Source organism: Hypanus sabinus, chromosome 7 (assembly GCF_030144855.1).
Source record: "Hypanus sabinus isolate sHypSab1 chromosome 7, sHypSab1.hap1, whole genome shotgun sequence".
In the NCBI taxonomy this organism is placed as follows: domain Eukaryota; kingdom Metazoa; phylum Chordata; class Chondrichthyes; order Myliobatiformes; family Dasyatidae; genus Hypanus; species Hypanus sabinus.
In genome coordinates, this window is record NC_082712.1 from 98,029,163 (window position 1) to 98,048,630 (window position 19,468).

The following is a 19,468-nucleotide window of genomic DNA, read 5'->3' on the forward strand; positions in this document are numbered from 1 at the left end:
TAAATAAGAAGATATAATTGAATCTAAAGAGTCAAATAAGTATTTAGGAATAAAAACAGGTAGGGCTTGAAATAAATATAAAAATTTAGGCAAAATATTCAATTTAATAGAATTGATACATCTAGTCAGCAATAAAGAAAGGGAAGACCAGTTCAGTAGTACCTTCTTAACATACTTCAAAAGAGTGTTAAAGTTCTCTTTAAAAGGAAATTTATACTTGGTAATTGTTATACCCAAATTGATTTCTTACAATTTTAAAAGGAAGGTCAGAGTTGACTGATACCAAATTATTCAAAGGAAAAAGTTCGCTCTTATGAAGATTAAGTTTACATCCTGAGAACTGACTAAATTCAGAAAGTAAAGAAATTACTGAGGGTAGAGAGGACTCCACATTAGAGATGTAGAGCAAAATGTCATCAGCATAAAGTGACAACTTATGAGTGATACCCCTCCTTAAAATACCCGAGATTTTACGGATTCACGAAATGCGATGGCTAAAGTCTCTAAAGCCAAAACAAACAGCAAAGGGCTCGAAGGACATCCACGTCTGGTTCCACGTTAGAGACTAATGGTTTAGAACTCTGAGAGTGAGTAAGAACCTGTGTAGTGGGAGATAAAAAAAGTAATTTAATCCATTGAATAAAATTGGACCTAATGTTAAATATTTCTAATATTTTAAATAAATAATGCCATTCAACCCGGTCAAAGGCTTTCTCAGCATCTAAAGAAATCACGCATTCTGAAGTTTCTTTAGAAGGAGAATAAATAACATTCAGTAAACACCAATTGTTAAAATGAGAATAACGATTTTTGATAAATCCGTTCTGGTCATCAAAAATAATAGAAGGCAGAATGTTTTCCATCCTATGGGCCAAAAGTTTAGATAAAATTTTAGCATTGGCATTAAGTAAAGAAATAGGTCTCTAGGAAGAGCAATCAGTTGGATATTTATTCTTTTTGAGAATAAGCGAAATAGAAGCATCGTAAAAGAAAGAACAGAAAGTAAGAGAGGAATAGGCAAAGGAGCAAAAGCCTTATAAAACTCTCCAGAAAATCCATCGGGACCGGGAGCTTTCCCCAAACTCAGAGAATGGACAACCCGGGTAATTTCCTCAGAAGAGAAAGGTTGATCGAACAAATTTCAATTAACCTCAGAAAGTGAGGGAATATTTAAACGATCTAGAAAATTGTTCATAGCAAAATTGGCTTTAGGGGAATCGGAGCTATACAGTTTAGAGTAAAATTCTCTAAAAGTATCATTTATTTCTAATTGATCAGTAGTTATATCATCATTCGCTTTGGAGATTTCCTTAATTTGACATTTAACTATAAAAGTTTTAAGTTGATTAGTCAAAAGTTTGCCCATTTTATCACCATGAACATAAAATTGACTTTTATCTTTTAAAAGTTGAGTTTCAACAGGGTAAGTTAAGAGCAGATCATATTTTTAACTTCAACATGTCTTTTATATAAGACAGGATCCAGGTCGGAAGCATACTTTTGATCTAAATGTTTCAACTGATCAGTTAAATCAGTTCTCTCCTTATTAGCTTTTTTCTGAATACTTGCTTTATAGGAAATAATTTGGCCTCTAATATAAGCCTTGAAAGCATCCCAAACAATGCTAGAAGTGCCATCTAGTGTATTCTCTTCAAAGAAAAAAGTAATTTCACTCTCTAAAATTTTTTTTATAACCTTATCCAATAGCAAAATTGGATTAAAACACCAAAATCTGTTTGATCGAGAAACATCCAGAAGATTTAAGGACAAAAAGGCAGGGGCATGATCTGAAACAGCAACTTCTTTATATTCACTGGATCAAACATATGGTATCAAATGAGTATCGATGAAAAAGTAATCAATCCTGGAATAGGTATGATGAACATGAGGAAAAAAAAGAATATTCTCTACTTGTTGGGTATAAAAAACGCCAAACATAAATAATGTCACATTTCATTAGAAAAGATTGGATATAGGAGGCAATCTACTAATAATTGTTTGGAAGATGAACAGTCTAAAACAGGGTCAAGACAGCAATTAAAGTCACCTCCCAAAATTAAAGAGTACAAATTTAAGTCTGGTAAAAAAGAAAAAAATCGTTCAAGAAAGCTGGGATCATCTATATTCGGAGCATAAAGGTTAGCAAAGACTATTAGTTTGTTATCTAATTTTCCATTAGGGTCAGCCATTACATAATGTTGAATGAAGGCAACTGAATTGTCAATCAAAATCGAAGTACCTCTGGCCTTGGCTCGAATGGAAGAATGAAAAGCTAGACCATTCCAATGCTTGAACAAATACCCACAGTCAGATCTGCGAACATGTGTTTCTTGTAAAAAAATAATTGAGACCTTTAATTTCTTAATATAGGTAAAAATCTTAATGTGTTTCACAGGGTGGTTTAAACCTTTCACATTTAAACTAAGAAAATTAATATTGTGTACCATTTAAATATGTTTAAAACAGAGGTTAAACATTTTAACCGCTGGAATATACAAAAAATCCAAACCTTAAAATTCTAAATACTTAACCAAGCAATAGATGAGGTGGGGATAACCGAACAGCTGATAAAAAGGAAAAAGATTAAAAAACTGCCCATTCCCACCTCACCTCTCCCAAAGCATAAAATTATCCAAGAGAGGACGAAGGCTAATCTACTGATAATCCCACCCACAGCACCCTACTGGCAGAGCTCCAAGGTTAGTACGGAATGAATTCCAACCTATACTACATAACCTTCAACAGAACTAAAAAAAAATTCAAAACATCATATTTGCAAAGAATAATTTCAAAGAAGACTTACTGAAGTTAATTCGATTAATTTTCTAAACAGAAAAGATAAAAATACGAGAAGAAAAAGGATTGCTTATGAAAATATATCAAAAAAAAGAATTGTTCAAAGAGAAAAGTAATAAACAAATAAACTGCAAAATTGCAACAAATTGATCAGCCAAAATGAGAGAACAAAGTTATATGAAGCAGAAATAAACAGTTAAACTTTTGGAGTTGAGAGACTAAATAATATTCAAAAGAGCTCAAAAAAAAGAGTTCAAAACATCATATTGAAAAAAATTAACTCAGCAAAGAAAATACGATAAGAACAGAAACTAATTATGGGAGTATACAAGAATAGAAAAGAGAATCGTTCAAAAGAAAAACGTACTAAACCAGTAGACTACAAAATTCCTACAACAAAGAATCGGTCAAACTAAGGAAGCGTAATTTATATGGTACAGTAATAAACAATTAATCTTCTGGAGGATTTGGCCTGAAGAAAATCATGCACTTCTTCAATCGAAAGAAACCACTTAGGAGATCCATTTTTCAAAATAATCCTGAGGCGAGCGGGGTAATTTTAGTGAAGGTTTATAACCTTAGTTACATAATTCCACCATGACCTTTTTATACTTAAAATGTTCAGTTAATACCTCACAGGAATAACCTTTGACCACCCTTATCTTATAATCTTCAAAGTTAATCATACCTAACCGACGAGATTGGCGAATTATAATAACCTTTGTTTGGAAGTCATGAAACATAATGATCACAGTGCGAGGGTTTTGTTGAGAAGAGGGTCTAAAAACTGGGACTCAGTGAGCTCCATCTATTCTTGGTGGAATATCCCAAACATCAAAAAACAAACGAGCGAACAGCTTTGCAAAGAATTCTGAGGGTTGATTGCCTTCAATCAACTCAGGAAGACCCAAAATTCGTATATTGTTCCTTCTTGATCTACTCTCCAAGGTGACAATTAGTAATCAGTCTCATTAAAGCATCTTCATGTTCTTGAATCTGAGTAGTCTGTTCCTGTAAAGTTTTTTGAATAGTCTGCAGCAGAGCCTCCATTCGCTTAAGCTCTGTGGTAACTCTTAAACACACATCCGAAAGTTTCACTCTGAGCTTTCCAAATTAGCTCCACAATAGCTTCCATCGTCACGGAAGGATCCTCTTCCTTTTTAGAAGTTTTAGCACGAGATATCATAATACTCCAAGAGTAAGTTTTCAAAGCAGATTGGATTCAGTAATTTAAAAAGAACAGAGCCGTTCAAGAAACACATCTACTCCATGCAATGCCAGTAGGAGGAGTCTGTGGTGAGTGAAGTTATCCACTCCAGTTCAGAAGCCTGATGGTTGGGGGTAATAACTGTTCCTGAACTTCTGGTATGGGGCCTAAAGGCTGATTTATACTTGTGCGTTGCATCTACACCGTAGGTACAGTGTACCGCATGCCGTAGGGTGACATGCACCTCTCCAGAAAAGTTACTCGCACGTCGCGGCAACGCAGACTGCATTAACTGATCGGTCCGCTTGGTTGCATCTCATTTCCAGTTGCTTCTTGTCCACCATGTCTGTAGGCTGTGCGTACACCGATGTGAAATAGATGAACCAAATCACCAAACCTACCTGCCGACATGCGAAAATGTTTGAAATGCATTTCCTCATCCATGTCTCTCATGAAGAAACTCAACGCAGTGGCATAGAAACCCCACCGCCAGCTGGCGTTTTGGCACACACCATTGCAAGATGCTCGCTACGGTGTAGGGTGATGCAGAAGTGAAAACTCAGGGTTACGGCGTAGGCTGCGGCATAGTCTGTACACACAAGTATAAATCAGCCTTAAGGCTCCTATAGCTCCCTCCCCATGATAGTAGTGAGAAGAGAGCGTGTCCTGGATGCCGAGGGCCTTCAGTGATGGATGCTGCTTTCTGGTGGCAGCGCTTGTTGGTGGGGACACTTTAGCCCGTGATTGTCTGGGCTGTATCTGTCACTTTCTGCAGACCTTTCCATTCCTGGGCATTGGCGTTTCCTTACCAGGCAGCTAGGGTACTCTTCCACTGTGCATTTATGGAAGTTTGCCAGAGTTTTCAGTGAAACTCTGCAAATTTCTAAGAAAGTAGACATGTTGTAAAAACACCTGAAGCCAGGACAGACAGACCCTCTGATATGACGGTGCCAAGGAATTTAAAGTTACTGACCCTCTCCATCTCCGATCCCCTAGTGTCACTGGCCTATGGGCCTCTATTTTCTCCCTCCTGTACTAAATAATCAGCTCTCCTGGCCCAGCTTCTCCTCTATGGTAGGTATAAAAGACTCTCCTGGGCATGTCATTTGCCCTGTGAACGTCATATTCCCCCCCCACCTCCACTCGGCCCAGTACCTGCAGGTACTAACAGTGTGAGAGGCGACCCATTACCTTGGGACAGATGTCACGCTGGCAAGTGCAGTGGATGAAGATGAGGGCTGATATCAACCCCAACCCCCACCACCAGGGCAGCGGGGTTAGAGATCTGTTAGCACGAGGGCTAGTCACCTCCAGGATATGCAATTCGGTGAGTCTGCAGTTTGAGGCCTAGTGTCTGGGGACCTGTCACTGTGAGTCTGGAGTTTGAGGCCTGGTGTCTGGGGACCTGTCACTGTGAGTCTGCAGTTTGAGGCCTGGTGTCTGGGGACCTGTCACTGCGAGTCTGGAGTTTGAGGCCTGGTGTCTGGGGACCTGTCACTGCAAGTCTGGAGTTTGAGGCCTGGTGTCTGGGGACCTGTCACTGCGAGTCTGGAGTTGAGGCATCAGCACCTCCTGGGGTTGATACTGAGCATCAAAGCCCAGTTGGAACTCATAAGTCAAGGCCCCGTGGACAGAGTCCTGGGACTGCGAATCTGTCGGGGAAGTTGGTCCGACGTCTGTCAACCTGCAAGTCTGCTGGAGGCCTGGAGGTGGCCTGCCCTGGGGGTGGGTGGGTGTGTCTGTGGGTGGATGTGGGTGTGTGTGGGGCTGGTTGTGTGTGTGTGTGTTTGTGAGACTCAGAAGCAGAATCAGGTTTATTATCACCAACATAAGTTGTGAAATTTGTTGTTTTGTGCCAACGGTTCAGTGTTACACATGAATTACAAAATAGACAAGCCATGCAAAAGGCAGACAAGGAGGTAACCTTCATGGACTATTCAAACATCTGGTGGCAGAGAAACCATTGCTAAAAACATTCAAGCTGCTGTACCACTTCCCAATGAGAAGAGGGCATTTCTTGGATGGTGAGAGCCCCTCATGAAGGGATTCCACCTTCTTAAGGTACTGCCTCTTGTAGACATCACTAGTGGTGGGGAGGGCTGAAATCTATAGCCCTCTGCAGCGTTTTCAAATCATGTGTATTGGGATTTCCATATTAGGCTGCGATATAACATGTCAGGATGTTCTCCACTGTATGTCTATAAAAATTTACTACTTTCTTTGGTGACAAACCAAACCTCCCCAAACTCCTAATGTAATATAGCCACTGTTGTGCCTTCTTTGCAATTGCATCAATATGTTGGGTCCAGGATAGATCCTCAGAGATGTTGACAGCCAGAAACTTGAAACTACTCACTGTCTCCACTGTTGACCTCAAGAAGACTGGTAATCCCCTTCCTGAACTCCACAATCAATTGTTTGGTGACGTTGAGTGCGAGGTTATTGCTGTGACACCACTCAGCTATATATATACGCACACACTATGATATATCACGCTTCTGTACGCCTCCTCGTCACCATCTAAATTCTGCCAACAACAGTGGCAGATTTATTGATGGCATTTGAGCTGCCTAGCCACACAGTGATGGGTGTAGAGAGAGTAGAGCAGTGGGTTAAGCACACATCTCTCAGGTGTGCCCGTGTTTTTTAGCGAGGAGATGTTATTTCCGATCCGCACTGACTGTGGACTCCCGATGAGGAAGTCAAGGGTCCAGTTGCAGAGGGAGGTTTTGGAGCTTGTTGATTAGAACCGAGGGCATGATTCTGTTGAACACTGGCACAGCAGCCTGATGTAGGTATTGTTGGTGTCCAGGTTATCCAAGGCTGAATGCCAGTGAAACTGTTGTGGCAATAGGAAAATTGCAGGAGTCCAGGTCCTTGCTGAGACAGAAGTTGACACACAGACAGACACAAAAACCACGTACGCATGCAAACGCACACAGTCTTTTTGAAGAAGAAGCCTGATGGGAGAAGAGATGAGGAATTTCTTTGGACAGAGGGTAGTGACTTACTCACTTGGGTCCTTGGCTCCTAAGTGGAGCACAGACCATCGATGAGCTCCTATGGCTGGAGTTGGTCAATGTTTCTGTAGTCCATTGCATCCACTGTACAGGGGATTGGCCTGTTGGCTGGCCTTGCCCATTTCCACCTCTCACGATGGGGGTGTACGGTTGGACTTTGAGAGGCAGAGGGTAGCGTATCTGTGGAATTCATTGCCACAGACGGCTGTGGCATTAGGTGTATTTAAAGTGGTAAGTTCTTGGTCAGTGGGGTCAAAGGTTAAGGGGCGAAAGCAGGAGAATGGGGTTGCCATGATTAAATAGCAGAGCATACTCGATGGGCCAAATGGCCTGATTCAGTCCCTGTGTCTTATGGCCAAAATGGTGTCAATTCATTTTTACTTGAAGAGTGAACTAACTTACTGTCCGTGACGCCACTGGTGTTGAGGGCAGCAGTGAAGTTCCTCCATCTGCCTGTGTAGAAGGAAAGTTCATTGCTGTTTCAGTAACAATTGTCTTTTGACCAGTCGGGGTTGTAAGCCCTGAGCTGAACCCCCAGACCCATGGACCACTCTTGACCCTACCAAGAGCCAAAGCATAAAGCCCTGACTCCAGCTAACACAGCTCTCCGGGTTATTGAGGTACACAAGCCTCTAAACCCTACAACGAGGTTGTGGTCCTCTTGGAGGTAACTCATTGAAGCCTACTGAATATTGGAAGGCCTAGATAGAGTGGACGTTAAGAGAATGTTTCCTGCAGTGGGGGAGTCTGGGGCCAGAGGGTAGAGCCTCAGAATACAGAAGGGAGATGAAAGGTCCCTTCAGCCAGTGGGCGGTGAATCTCTGGAACCCCTTGCCACAGCCGGCTGTGGAGGCCAAGTCATTGGGTATTTTTCAGGCAGAGGGTGATAGGTTCTTGATTAGTCGGGGCACCAAAAGTTAGAGGCAGGAGGTAGGAAAATGGGATTAAGAGTAAAAGTAACAGCCATGATGGAATGGCTGAGAAGATGCAATGGCCAAGTGGACGGCAGAGCATGGAACGGAGGGAAGGAGGTTTCAAACCAGAGGGAGGCAATGGGCAGGTGAGGAGAAGGGGGTGAGCAAAATGCTTCTAATGTCTCATTCCCTGATTCCTTGTAAGAGAAGGTTCCTGGTCTCTGCGGAACTGTAGCAGTTATTGTAACGCTCTGACTTGTTTTTTTTTAAAGCTCTCAATATTCTGGGACCAGGGTACATCACAAAATCACTATTGTTTCATAGTCCTGCTCAAACTCTCCGGCCTTCTTCTTCTGGTCCCTTAGATTTAAACAGTCTCCCTCAAAAGATAATTGGCAGGCCAGCCTTTCTGAACTACGCTCCTCAAATGAAAGTGAAGATTTAAAACTCAACTGATGCTTTTAAACACCAGCACAAAACCTTTTTAATTTAACCTTGCTTTTAACTAATATCATTTAGTCTTTTATTTTCATGGTTGCATTGCAAAGCACTTTGAACTACGCTGTCTGCGTGAAAAGTGCTCTGTAAATAAGTTATTATTGCAGAGCCGGTGGTTGGGATTCAACTCCTGCCCCTGGTATGTTCTTCCCGTAACCACGTGGGTTTCTTCCCACAGTCCAAAGACATACAGGCTTGTGTTATTAAGTTGTGGGCATGCTACGTTGGCGCCAGAAGGCAGTGACTCTTGCGGGCTGTACCTCAGACTTGAGTTGGTTGTTGACAGAAATGGTGTGTTTCACCAGATATGACGGATAAAGCTCGATGTTTCACTGACCCCTGGATCAAAGTAGACATTTGGATTGTTGGAGGTCGGTGCTGATTTTGCTGATTATTCTGTTGCTGTATTGTGAAGTGTGAGCTGATCGATGCTGTGTTCCTATGTAGAGCAGGAGCTGACCAGGTCACCAGGTAAAATTCTCATTCTCCCCAGGGGTTTACGGGTGCCTTGGGGCAGTCAGGAAATGGCCCAGGTGAAGGAATTCTCAAAAAGAGACTAATAGTGAATAGCAACTCCTGGGGTCAAGGCCTGAAGATCATAGTCCATGATCAGTGAGTCGTGGCTCGATTCCCAAGAGTCTGGAGACCTGGAGGTGGCCCGTCACGGGGGTTGGAAGTGTGTGTGTGCGTGTGTGAGAGAGAGAGAGAGAGAGTGGGGGGAGTGTGTGTGTGTGTGAGAGTGTAAAAAGTCGGCCCAAGACATCATCTCACAAACATGAGAGATTCTGCAGATGCTGGAAATCCAGAGCAACACGCACACACAATACTGGAGGAACTCAGCAGGTCAGGCAGCATCTATGGAAAAGAAGCACAAATTCGACCAGAAACATCAACCATACTGTTTTCCATAGATGCTGCCTGACCTACTGAGTTCCTCCAGCATTTTGTGTGTGTGTTGCTCTGGATTCCCAGCATCTGCAGAATCTCCTGTTGATTTGATTTTGCTGCTGTTATATTCTGCCGAACACTGGGGCTGTGCAATGGTGGACCGGATTGTATGGATCCCCCTGTGGGCTGTCCCCAGTACATCCTTAGGCTGGGTTAGTTGTTAACACAATTGATGCTTCTCACTGTGTGTGGTAAATAAAATAATCTGAATCTCTGAACCCTCTGATTTCTGCAGATTATTCAGTATCAGACAGTCCGATATGATATTCTACCTCTCTCGCCCATCTCAAGGAACAGACTCAGTGAGTATTTGCTGGGCTTGGTGCTTGATCCCAGATTGCCTCGCCGTTCCCCCATACCCCTCCGACCTCCTGAGTGAGATGTAGCATCATCGAGCCAGGCCCTCTGGCCCGACTCGTCTCTGCGCAGTGAGCGAGTCCCATCTGCCTGTGCCTGGCCCGCCATCTTCCGAACCTCTCCTAACATGGACTTATCCAGTTGGCTTTTAAACCTTGTTAATCTCCCCGCATCTCTGGCAGCTTGTTCCAAACAGGCATCACGCCTTGTGTGAAGAGGCTGCCCCTGACATCCCTTTGAAATCTCCTGCCTCTGATCGTGAACCTGTGCTCTCTCGTCTTTAGTACCTCTCCACTGGGTAAACACGAGTTGTGTCCCCAGTGCGCAGGAACAGAAAAGACTACAGAATGTGGCGGATACAGCCCAGTCCATCGCACTCAAAGCTCTCCCCACCATTCAGCACATTTACACGGAACACTGGCACAAGAAAGCAGCATCCCTCTTCAAAATCCCCACCATCCAGGCCTTGCTCTCTCTGCAGTACCACCAGGAGGTCCCACCCCACCAGGCTCAGGAACTGTTATTACCACTCAACCAGCATGGATAACTTCACTCACCGCAACTCTGAACATCCTACAACCTACAGACTCAATACAACTCGTGTTCTCAATTACTTGTTTATTTTTCTTTACGCATTTTGTCTTTTGCAGATTCGTTGTCTTTATTTATGGATAGTTTTCATAAATTATTTTAAAATATTTTTGCATGATAGTTAGTACATGATAGCAAATTTACTTAGAACTCTGTCCGTGGACTTCCCAGAATGCATCACTTTGCAGTGGTCAGAATTAAATTCCATCGGCCACTGCTCTGTCAAATTTTCAACCTAATTCATATCCTCCTCATCTTGCTATCTGCAGCGCCAATTTTCTCAGGAGTTCAGTATTCAGACCACTGACTCCATGCCATCATAAACTTCATTAAAATAAATCTCTCAACCTATAGCTACAAATATGCATTGTCTGTTCTCAGCCTTCAAACTATAACCATGCGCCATAGGAGCAGGATGCAGCCATTCGGCCCATCGAGTCTGCTCCACCATTCCATTATGTCTGATTTACTGACCCTCTCAACTCCATTCCCCTTCCTCCTCCCCATAACCTTTGACGTCCTCACTAATCAAGAATCTGTCAACCTCCACGTTAAGTATACACAATGAATTGGCCTATGCACGCACACGCACACACGCACAGTTATTATCCTTCTCAACCCCATTCTCCTGACCTCTCCCCATTATCCTTCACAGCCTTTACTGAACAGGAACCTGTTGACCTCCACGTGGAGTATACCCAGTGACCTGGCTCGAGAGCCGCCTGTGGCTGTGAATTTCACAGATTAATCTACGCCTGAAATTCCTCTTTATCTGTTCTAAATGGCTGTGGCTCCTACAAAGCTGTGCCCCTTGGCCCCCTAGTCTCTGCCGCTATAGGAAAAACACACTCCATCCAGGGGGATCAACATTTAATATGTTTCAATAAGATACCACCCCCCCCCCCCCCCATTCTTCTAAACTCCAGCGAGTACAGGTCCAGAGTGCTGTCCTCACATGTTAACCCTTTCATCCCCAGAATCATTCTTGTAAACCTCCACTGGACCCTGGTTCTGAAACCTCGCCAGAACACAACAGTTGTGCCGAATTAATTAAGTACCTAATCCCATCCCTCTGATTTCCGGCACATCTTGACCGACCCCTCCAGCAGTGTGTTCCTGCCACAGCAGCACACCTCCTTTGAACCTGCCGTCTCCCACAAGTGCATTTTGTAGCTGTTGTAGCTGGTGTAGCTAGCCCACCTCCCCCAATGCTCGGCCGCACTAAGACCGCATGCGTGTGGGTTGTGTGGGAGCCACGTGTCTGGACCCGACCCCTCCAGCAGTGTGTTCTTGCCTCAGCAGCACACCTCCTTTGATCCTGCCGTCTCCCACAAGTACATTTTGTGTAGTATGAGAGAAGGAGGTGGCGGCTGTCCATTCTAGACTAACCTGTCGACAACTCCTTTCTGTCTCAGGTCAAGTGAAGGGAAAAGTGCTGGTGCTCGACCTGGATGAAACGTTAATTCACTCTCACCACGACGGTGTGCTGAGGCCCACCGTCCGACCAGGAACGCCACCTGACTTTATATTAAAGGTAACCGCTGGCTGCCTGTGCATGTGGAGGGTGGGGAGGAACATAGGTTTTGTTGCTGAGAGGCAGAACTCAGGGGCATCCTGTACTAACTCCCACTCCACCCCTGTCTCTCCCCACAGGTTGTGATCGACAAACACCCAGTCCGGTTCTTTGTCCATAAACGACCGCACGTCGATTTCTTCTTGGAGGTGGTGAGTGTCAGCAGAGAGAGCAAGGACACCGAGACTTGTCCAGTGGAGCAACACACCCGAAATTACTACCTTGCCTGTCTATACTCATAGACTCAGAGACAGGCCCTTTGGCCCATCTAGTCCATGCTGAACCATTTAAACTGTCTACTCCCATCGCCCTCCATGTCTTTACCATCCATGTACCTATCCAAACTTCTCTTAAACATTTAAATCAAGCTCACATGCACCACTTGTGCTGGCAGCTCATTCCCCACTCATGGGTGAAGAAGTTTTCCCTCATGTTCCCCTTAAACTTTTCACCTTTCACCCTTAACCTATGACCCCAGGTTGTAGTCCTACACAGCCTTAGTGGAAAAAGCCTGCTTGCATTTACCCTATCGATACCCCTCACAATTTTGAATACCTCTGTCAAATCTCCTCTGTCTTCTACATTCCAAAGATTAAAGTCCTAATCTATTCAATCTTTCCTTATAACTCAGATCTTCCAAACCCAGCAACATCAGTGTAAATTTTCTCTGTATTCTTTCAATCTTATTCACATCTTTCCTGTAGGTAGGTGACCAAAAGGTGACCACACGATAGTCTAAACTAGGCCTTACCAATGTTTTGTACAACTTCAACATAACATACTATCTTTCAGATGTATGAAGGCCAATATACCAAAAACTTTCATTATGACCCTATCTACCTGTGATGCCTCTTTCAGTGAATGATGGACCTGTATCCATTCCCACTTTTTAAAATTTGTTGTTCGTTCATTTAGTAAAAACTGAGGAAGCACTTAATAAAAGTACAAATGTCTTCATGAGCTTTGGTGTTTGTGATGTTATGAGGTGGTAAAGGTCATTTTGTACACAAGGCTCTTTCTTCCTCAGACTGATCTGTCCTGAATTCCAGATTAGTTTTCTCATTTGTCATTTTTATTTCACAATTCAGCCCCGTAGCAGGTCTTTCCAGTTCACCCAGCCCATGCCACCCAATTACACTCATGTGACCAATTAACCTTCTAACTGGTACGCCTTTTGGACTGTGGGAGCACCTAGGGGAAGCCCACTCGTTCACTGAGAGAATGTACGTTACTGTATTTGTCAACATGGAGGGGAGAGCACGTCTGTAAATCTGGCGGCAGCAAAGGATGTTGGGAATGCTGAGGGAGGGGTGCGAGGCAGGTGTCAGAGGTGCAGGGTCAGGGGTCGGCACGGTCCAGTTACCCAGCTCTGAGACGCCACACAAGGTCTTTGATTTATTGATAATGTCTCTGGTGCTTCCCCTTTTCCCAACCGTGATTCCCGTCTCCCTGCCCCTTCCCACTCCCAGTCCACACGAGAGACAGGTTATCATCAGTCACACGTCATGAAATTAGCTTTTGTTTTATGGCAGCAGTACAGTAAAATTACTGCAGTACTGTGCACAGCAGCAAGTAAAAGTTTATGAACCCCTTGCAATTACCTGGCTCTCTGCATTTCTGTGACAACAACCTCGGGAGGGAGAGGTGGTTTGCTGGGCCTCTCTCTGCCCTGACTGATCGTCTTCCCTACTCCTGCCCGTAGGTCAGTCAGTGGTATGAATTGGTGGTCTTCACGGCCAGCATGGAAATTTATGGCTCTGCCGTGGCTGACAAGTTGGATAATAACAGAGGGATTCTAAAGCGAAGGTATTACAGACAGGTAAGGGCACAACTCTGCACGTTTCCAGGGTGGGGTTGCCACAAGACATTCAGACCATAAAACATCGCAGCAAAATTACACCATTCGGCCACACATAGAAAAACACACACACACACACACACACACACGCACGCACGTGCGCGCACACACAGAAAAACACATGCAGGCACGCACGCGCACACACACAGAAAAACACATGCACGCACACGCACACACACACGCAGACGTGCGCATGCACGCGCACACAGAAAAACACACGCAGGCACACATGCACTCAATTTGTTGTGTGCATGTCGAAACACAGTGAAATACTTTGCTTGACCCGTGCAGTCCGAGAATGTGCTGGGGGCAGCCCCCGCCAACATAGTATGTCCAAAACTTACTAACCCTAAGACCAGAGCACCCGGAGGAAACCCACGTGGTCATGGGGAGAATGTACAAGCTCCTGACAGACAGCGGTGGGAGTGGAACCCCGATGGCTGGCACCATAAGCATTGCGCTAACCTGTAGTGAGGGTTGACTGCTTGTAAAGTCTGAACCTTGTATCTGAGCTGTTTTGTTTCTCCTATCCTCTACCCTCCATTACGCATCATGTTCGGCACAGCACTGTACACTGGAGTTGGGTAGCTACATTAAAGACCTTTCTGTGGTGCATGGTGACCTTTCCAGCATCGTCATTCTAGACAACTCTCCTGGAGCCTACAGAAGCCATCCAGGTAAGGGGCGTGGGCTCTGGCGATGTTTTGCCCGTTGGCACGTTGTCCCTGTCTCTCCAGGCTTTGCCGTTTACCGTCCATGAGGTAGTGGCGGGCTGTCACCTAGGACGATATTCTGATTAAGATTCGGTATATTTAACTTTGTACGTAGAGGCATTCAGTGAAAAGTGTCATTTATGTGTCCACAGATGTGCTGGGGGTAGCCCAGTAAGTATCACTGTGCTTCCATGCAGCTCACTAACCCTAACCTTTCGGGTGTGCGAGGAAACCGGAGCACCCAGAGGAAGCCGCTGTCACAGGGAGAATGTACAAACTCCTTACGGGAGGCGGTGGGAACAGTAGAGCATTGTGATTACCGCTATGCTACGGTGCCATACCAGTTCTTTTTGGGCTGCTCTCAAAGTCTCTTTCTCACTTTAGTGCTGCATATGCATTCATCAGTCCTTCCACAACTTCCCTCCATTCCAGGTGGCTTCCTGGTGAACCTTTCTTATACTCTTTCAGTGTTGTCACATCCTATCATGTGGCAAACCCCGAGTACAGCCTGACCCATGTTTTGTATGGCTGCAGGTCCCAACTCTTTACTCAGATAAATTCATCACATACAATGGATGCTGGAGATCCAGATCATCCAAAGTTCTGAAAGCTCGGAACAAAACATCGACTGTTTATTCCTTTCCATAGATGCTGCCTGACCACCTGAGTTCCTCCAGCAGTTTTTGGAACTCTGAATCAGGCTTATGATCACTTGTGAATGTTCATCGCCTTCTCCTGCTGTAGCCCGTCCACTTCAACGTTCGATGTGTTCACAGATGATGTTCTGCACACCATTGTTGTAGCGTGTGGTTATTTGAGTTTCTGCATCTTTCCTGTCTCTTTGAACCAGTCTGGCCATTCTCCTCTGACCTCTCTCATTAAAAAGGCATTTTCACCCACAGAACTGCCAATCGCTGGATTTTTTTTTAAGTTTTGACACCTTTCACTGTAAACTGTAGAAACTGTTGAGCATGAAAATCCCAGGAGAGTAATTGTTTCTGAGATACTCAAACCTCCCCATCTGGCACCAGAAATCATTCCACAGTCAAAGTCAAATCTCTGTTGTTTGGTCTGAACAACAACTGAACTTCTTGACCATGTCTGCATGCTTTTATGCATAGGGTTGCTACCATATGATTAAGTGTTTCCATTAACAAGCAGGTATATAAGTGTGTGTATGCTGTGTAATTTGGAAGGATGAGAGGAGATCTTATAGAAACATAAAATTCTTATAAGATGGAGGCAGGAAAGTTGTTTCCACAAGTTGGTGAGACAAACTAGGGGACGTAGCCTCGGGACTCGAGGGAGTAGATTTAGGATGGAGATGAGGAGGAACTGCTTTTCCCAGAGTGGTGAATCCGTGGAATTCTCTGCCCAATGAAGCAGTGGAGGCTACCTCAGTAAATATATTTAAGATAAATTGGATCGATTTTTTTCATACTAGGGGAATTAAGAGTCCTGGGGAAAAAGCAGGTAGGTAGAAATGAGTCTATGGCCAGATCAGCCATGATCTTATTGAATGGTGGGGCAGGCTCGATGGGCCGGATGGCCTACTCCTGCTCCTATTTCTTATGTAATTTGGTGCTTTGCAGCAGGTTTGTCATCTTTAACCTGACAAGTCCCGCTCTTCTATTCAAATCTGATTTCTCTTTCTCTTGCTCTGCAGATAATGCAATACCTATTAAATCATGGTTCAGTGATCCGAGCGACACAGCACTATTGAATCTTTTACCAATGCTTGATGCATTACGGTAGGTGGCCGCAGGTCTGGCATTTCCACGGGAAAGCGAGTATTGTGGAGCAGGCGGGGCGGGGGAGGTTGCCAATTGAATCGACCTCCAGGGTTGTGTAGAAAGACGGTGACTGCCCCTTCCTGCCCCGTCCGATTCATTTCCACATTGTTTGTCATGACCTCAGGATGTCCCTCTGTACCTTGGACCCAATGTAATATCGTCACTGAAGTCAGCCTGTTCGCACAGTGTGACAGGCACAACAGGGCAACGGACCACAACACTGGGTCAGATTAACTAAACAAGCAATCAAATGCCTGATAAAAGGGTAACTTTATCTGTCGCCTGTACATCGAAACACACAGTGAAATGCTTCATTTGTATCAACAACCAGCACAGTGCAAGGCTGTGCTAGGGACAGTCCACAGGTGTCCCCTGTCCGCACTATGTGCCCACAACTCAATGAACCATAAACATGAAAACTCCTGCAGAATCTGGAAATACAGGGCAGCATAACTCTGAGTGCTGGAGGAGCTCAGCAGGTCAGGCAGCATCTGTGGAAATGAATAACCAGTCGACCATTTGGGCCGAGACCCTTCATCAGGACTGGGAAGGAAGGGGCAAAATGCCCAAATGAAAAGGTGTGGGGAGGTGAAGGAGGGCTGGAAGGTGATGGGGGAGGCGTGGTAGGGTAGTGGTTAGCACTATGCTTTGCAGTACAGGTGAGCCGGGTTCAATTCCCACCCCTGCCTGTAAGGAGTTTGTACTTTCTCCCTGTGACCTCCCACATTCTAAAGACATACTGATTGCTGGGTTAATTGCTCATTGTAGATTGCCCCATGATTAGGCTAGGGTTAAATCAGGGGATTACTGGGCGGTGTGCTCAAAAGGCTGGGGAGGAAGAGAGCTGATAGGAGAGGAGAGTGGACCCTAGGAGAAAGGGAAGGAGGGAGGGACCCTAACCTGCACACCTTCAGAAAGTGGGAGGAACTTGTGCACCTGGGAGAGCCTCACAGTCACAGGGAGAACGTTCAAACTGCTTCCAGAGAGAGGCAGGAACTGAATAGAGCTAACCACTATACTGAACTAATACTGTCTGTCAGCACACTCAGAATCAGGCTCCTTATTACTGACGTGGCAAAAGTACAGTGCAAGGTGTAATAAAAATTACTTGAAATTCCAGTGACAGTGCAAAAGAAGAATGCTGAGGCCACCTTCATGAGCCATTCAGCAATCTGGTGGCAGAGAGGAAGAACCTGCTTCCCAGATTGATAAAGGTGTGTCCTTAGACTCCTACACCTGCTCTCTGGAGTTGCCGGCTGCTGTCCTTTGATCTTCGGGAGACTAATGCCGGTGAGGAGCTGACAGAGTTTACAGTCCTCTGCAGTGCCCCTCGATGAGGCAGATATTTACAGTGCTCTTCACTATACACCCAGAGACTTTTGCTGGTGATTCCAAATCTCCCGAAACTCCAGGTGAAAGCAAATAGACACTGGGTCAACGACGGTGTTTAAGCGCTGGGGTGGAGGAGGAGACAGACAGTTCTCACCTCCCCAGTTGGTGGGGAAGGGTTGGGGAGAGCGAACCCACCCCCAAAAAGTTTGGTAATAATCATGAGCTCTGTTCTCCTTGCAGGTTTACAGCAGACGTCCGATCAGTCCTCAGTCGGAACTTACATCAGCACCGGTTATGGTGACCCTCAGCTCTTGCCCTCTCAACCTTGGGACTTGACTATGCCTTATTGTCACGGATACACCAATATCAAGCCTCTCCGACCCCTCGTGTGAATTGCAGTTTGACCCCTCCCCTCCAGTCCTCACTCCATGCCTCTGCTACAGACATTCTGTGCCGCGCCGGACCTAGTGATGTGCCGACACTCCGGGCGGACGAAGGCGACACAGGGGCGCGATACTGCACAGCGCACGGGGGCACGGTTTAATCCCCACACACCACTGATTATGAAGAAGCTTATTTTTCTCTCCCCACTTAGTTTTTTTTAAAATTAATTTTCTTGTATTGAAAGTGTCTTGTACACTATTCCTCTCCCCCCCAGCTTTGTTTCTCCTCCTGCCCCTACCTTCAGCACTTTCCCTGAACTTGCACTGACTTTGAAAACAGATCCACTCTTCCCAGACATACACAGCCCAAGAACCTCTGTCTGTCTCTCTCCCTTCCCTATCTGTCTCATCTGCACCACCCTCCCCACACTGTCTGCCCATCTCTCTCACCGTGCCCCGTAAACTCCACCTGTTTGTAGTCAGTTATCTGAACACGGGCAAGACTCTTCTGCCAGCACAGGCTTGGTTTCGTCCATGGGACTGCAAAGAATCTGGCTCGTAGCCATGGCAACCTACCCGGAAGGAGCTGCTGGCAAATGGCGACGTAATGCACCCTGTTAGCTCACCCCGATCACTCCAACCTCCTCGACTGGTCTTCCCAGTCTGCCCAGCGCTGAGAAATCCGCCTTTCCTCCAAACCGGGACTGCCGAGACTTCGGTTTGAAAGCATCCGACGCACGTGTGATTAAATCGACAGTGGGAGCAACTGCTTCCCGGACTTGGTCTGTTGAAAACTTTCTCGATGGAACATTGGTTGGGAATAGGCTCCAGCGGGAGCCGTACTCTGTGTTAAACCATATGCTACCCTGTCTACCTCCTTCCAACGTGGGTGCAGAATAAATTAACATGTTTTTTTCCATTTAACAATAAAACATTTTTATTTAAAGTTTTGACTTTCATTACATTTCTGATGCAATGTTATAAATGAGACATTTTGTCCAATAATTAATTCCCTCTGACAATAAGCACTCAAGCTGGTCAGAGTCCAATTCCTTTTCAATTAATTGATCCATCTGTCAATTCCCCTTGGTCCCAGATATCTGCCTCCATTACTCTCCAAGCCTCAAATGTTGCATTCAAAGCAATACCCTGGTTCTATTTTTGCACCAACCTCTGAAGAGGTTTGCTATCAAACATCTTTCACCCTTAACCCATGATCTCCAGTTCTACTCTCGTCCAACCTCAGTGGAAAAAGCCTGCTTGCAGGTTTTTATACCGCTCATAATGTTGTACACACAAGTTATCACCTTAAATTCAAACCAAGCAACAGATGGTCAAACACTCCCTCTTGATATTGACAACCAATCCCTCTCCCTGTAGTTACTGACTAGCAATCCCTCAGCCCTACCTCCTTGCAGACCACCAACAACTCCACCCAAGCTGACAACCCCCCATTCCCATTAAATTCCCTCCCCCTTCTTGTTA

General features: G+C 45.1%; 1 protein-coding gene across 1 annotated transcript in view; it reads left to right on the forward strand.

Annotated features, from left to right (window-relative positions):
- The window catches only part of LOC132397031 (CTD nuclear envelope phosphatase 1), a 32,424-nt gene extending 13,493 nt beyond the window's left edge, over positions 1–18,931 (forward strand). Inside the window, exons 2-8 of the mRNA XM_059975266.1 lie at positions 9,619–9,685; positions 11,747–11,865; positions 11,985–12,056; positions 13,607–13,723; positions 14,328–14,439; positions 16,142–16,226; positions 17,841–18,931. Coding sequence (XP_059831249.1) covers positions 9,619–9,685; positions 11,747–11,865; positions 11,985–12,056; positions 13,607–13,723; positions 14,328–14,439; positions 16,142–16,226; positions 17,841–17,901 — 633 coding nt within the window. The 3' untranslated portion in view covers positions 17,902–18,931. The remainder of the gene's footprint in view (positions 1–9,618; positions 9,686–11,746; positions 11,866–11,984; positions 12,057–13,606; positions 13,724–14,327; positions 14,440–16,141; positions 16,227–17,840) is intronic.
- The last annotated feature ends 537 nt before the right edge of the window (positions 18,932–19,468 follow it).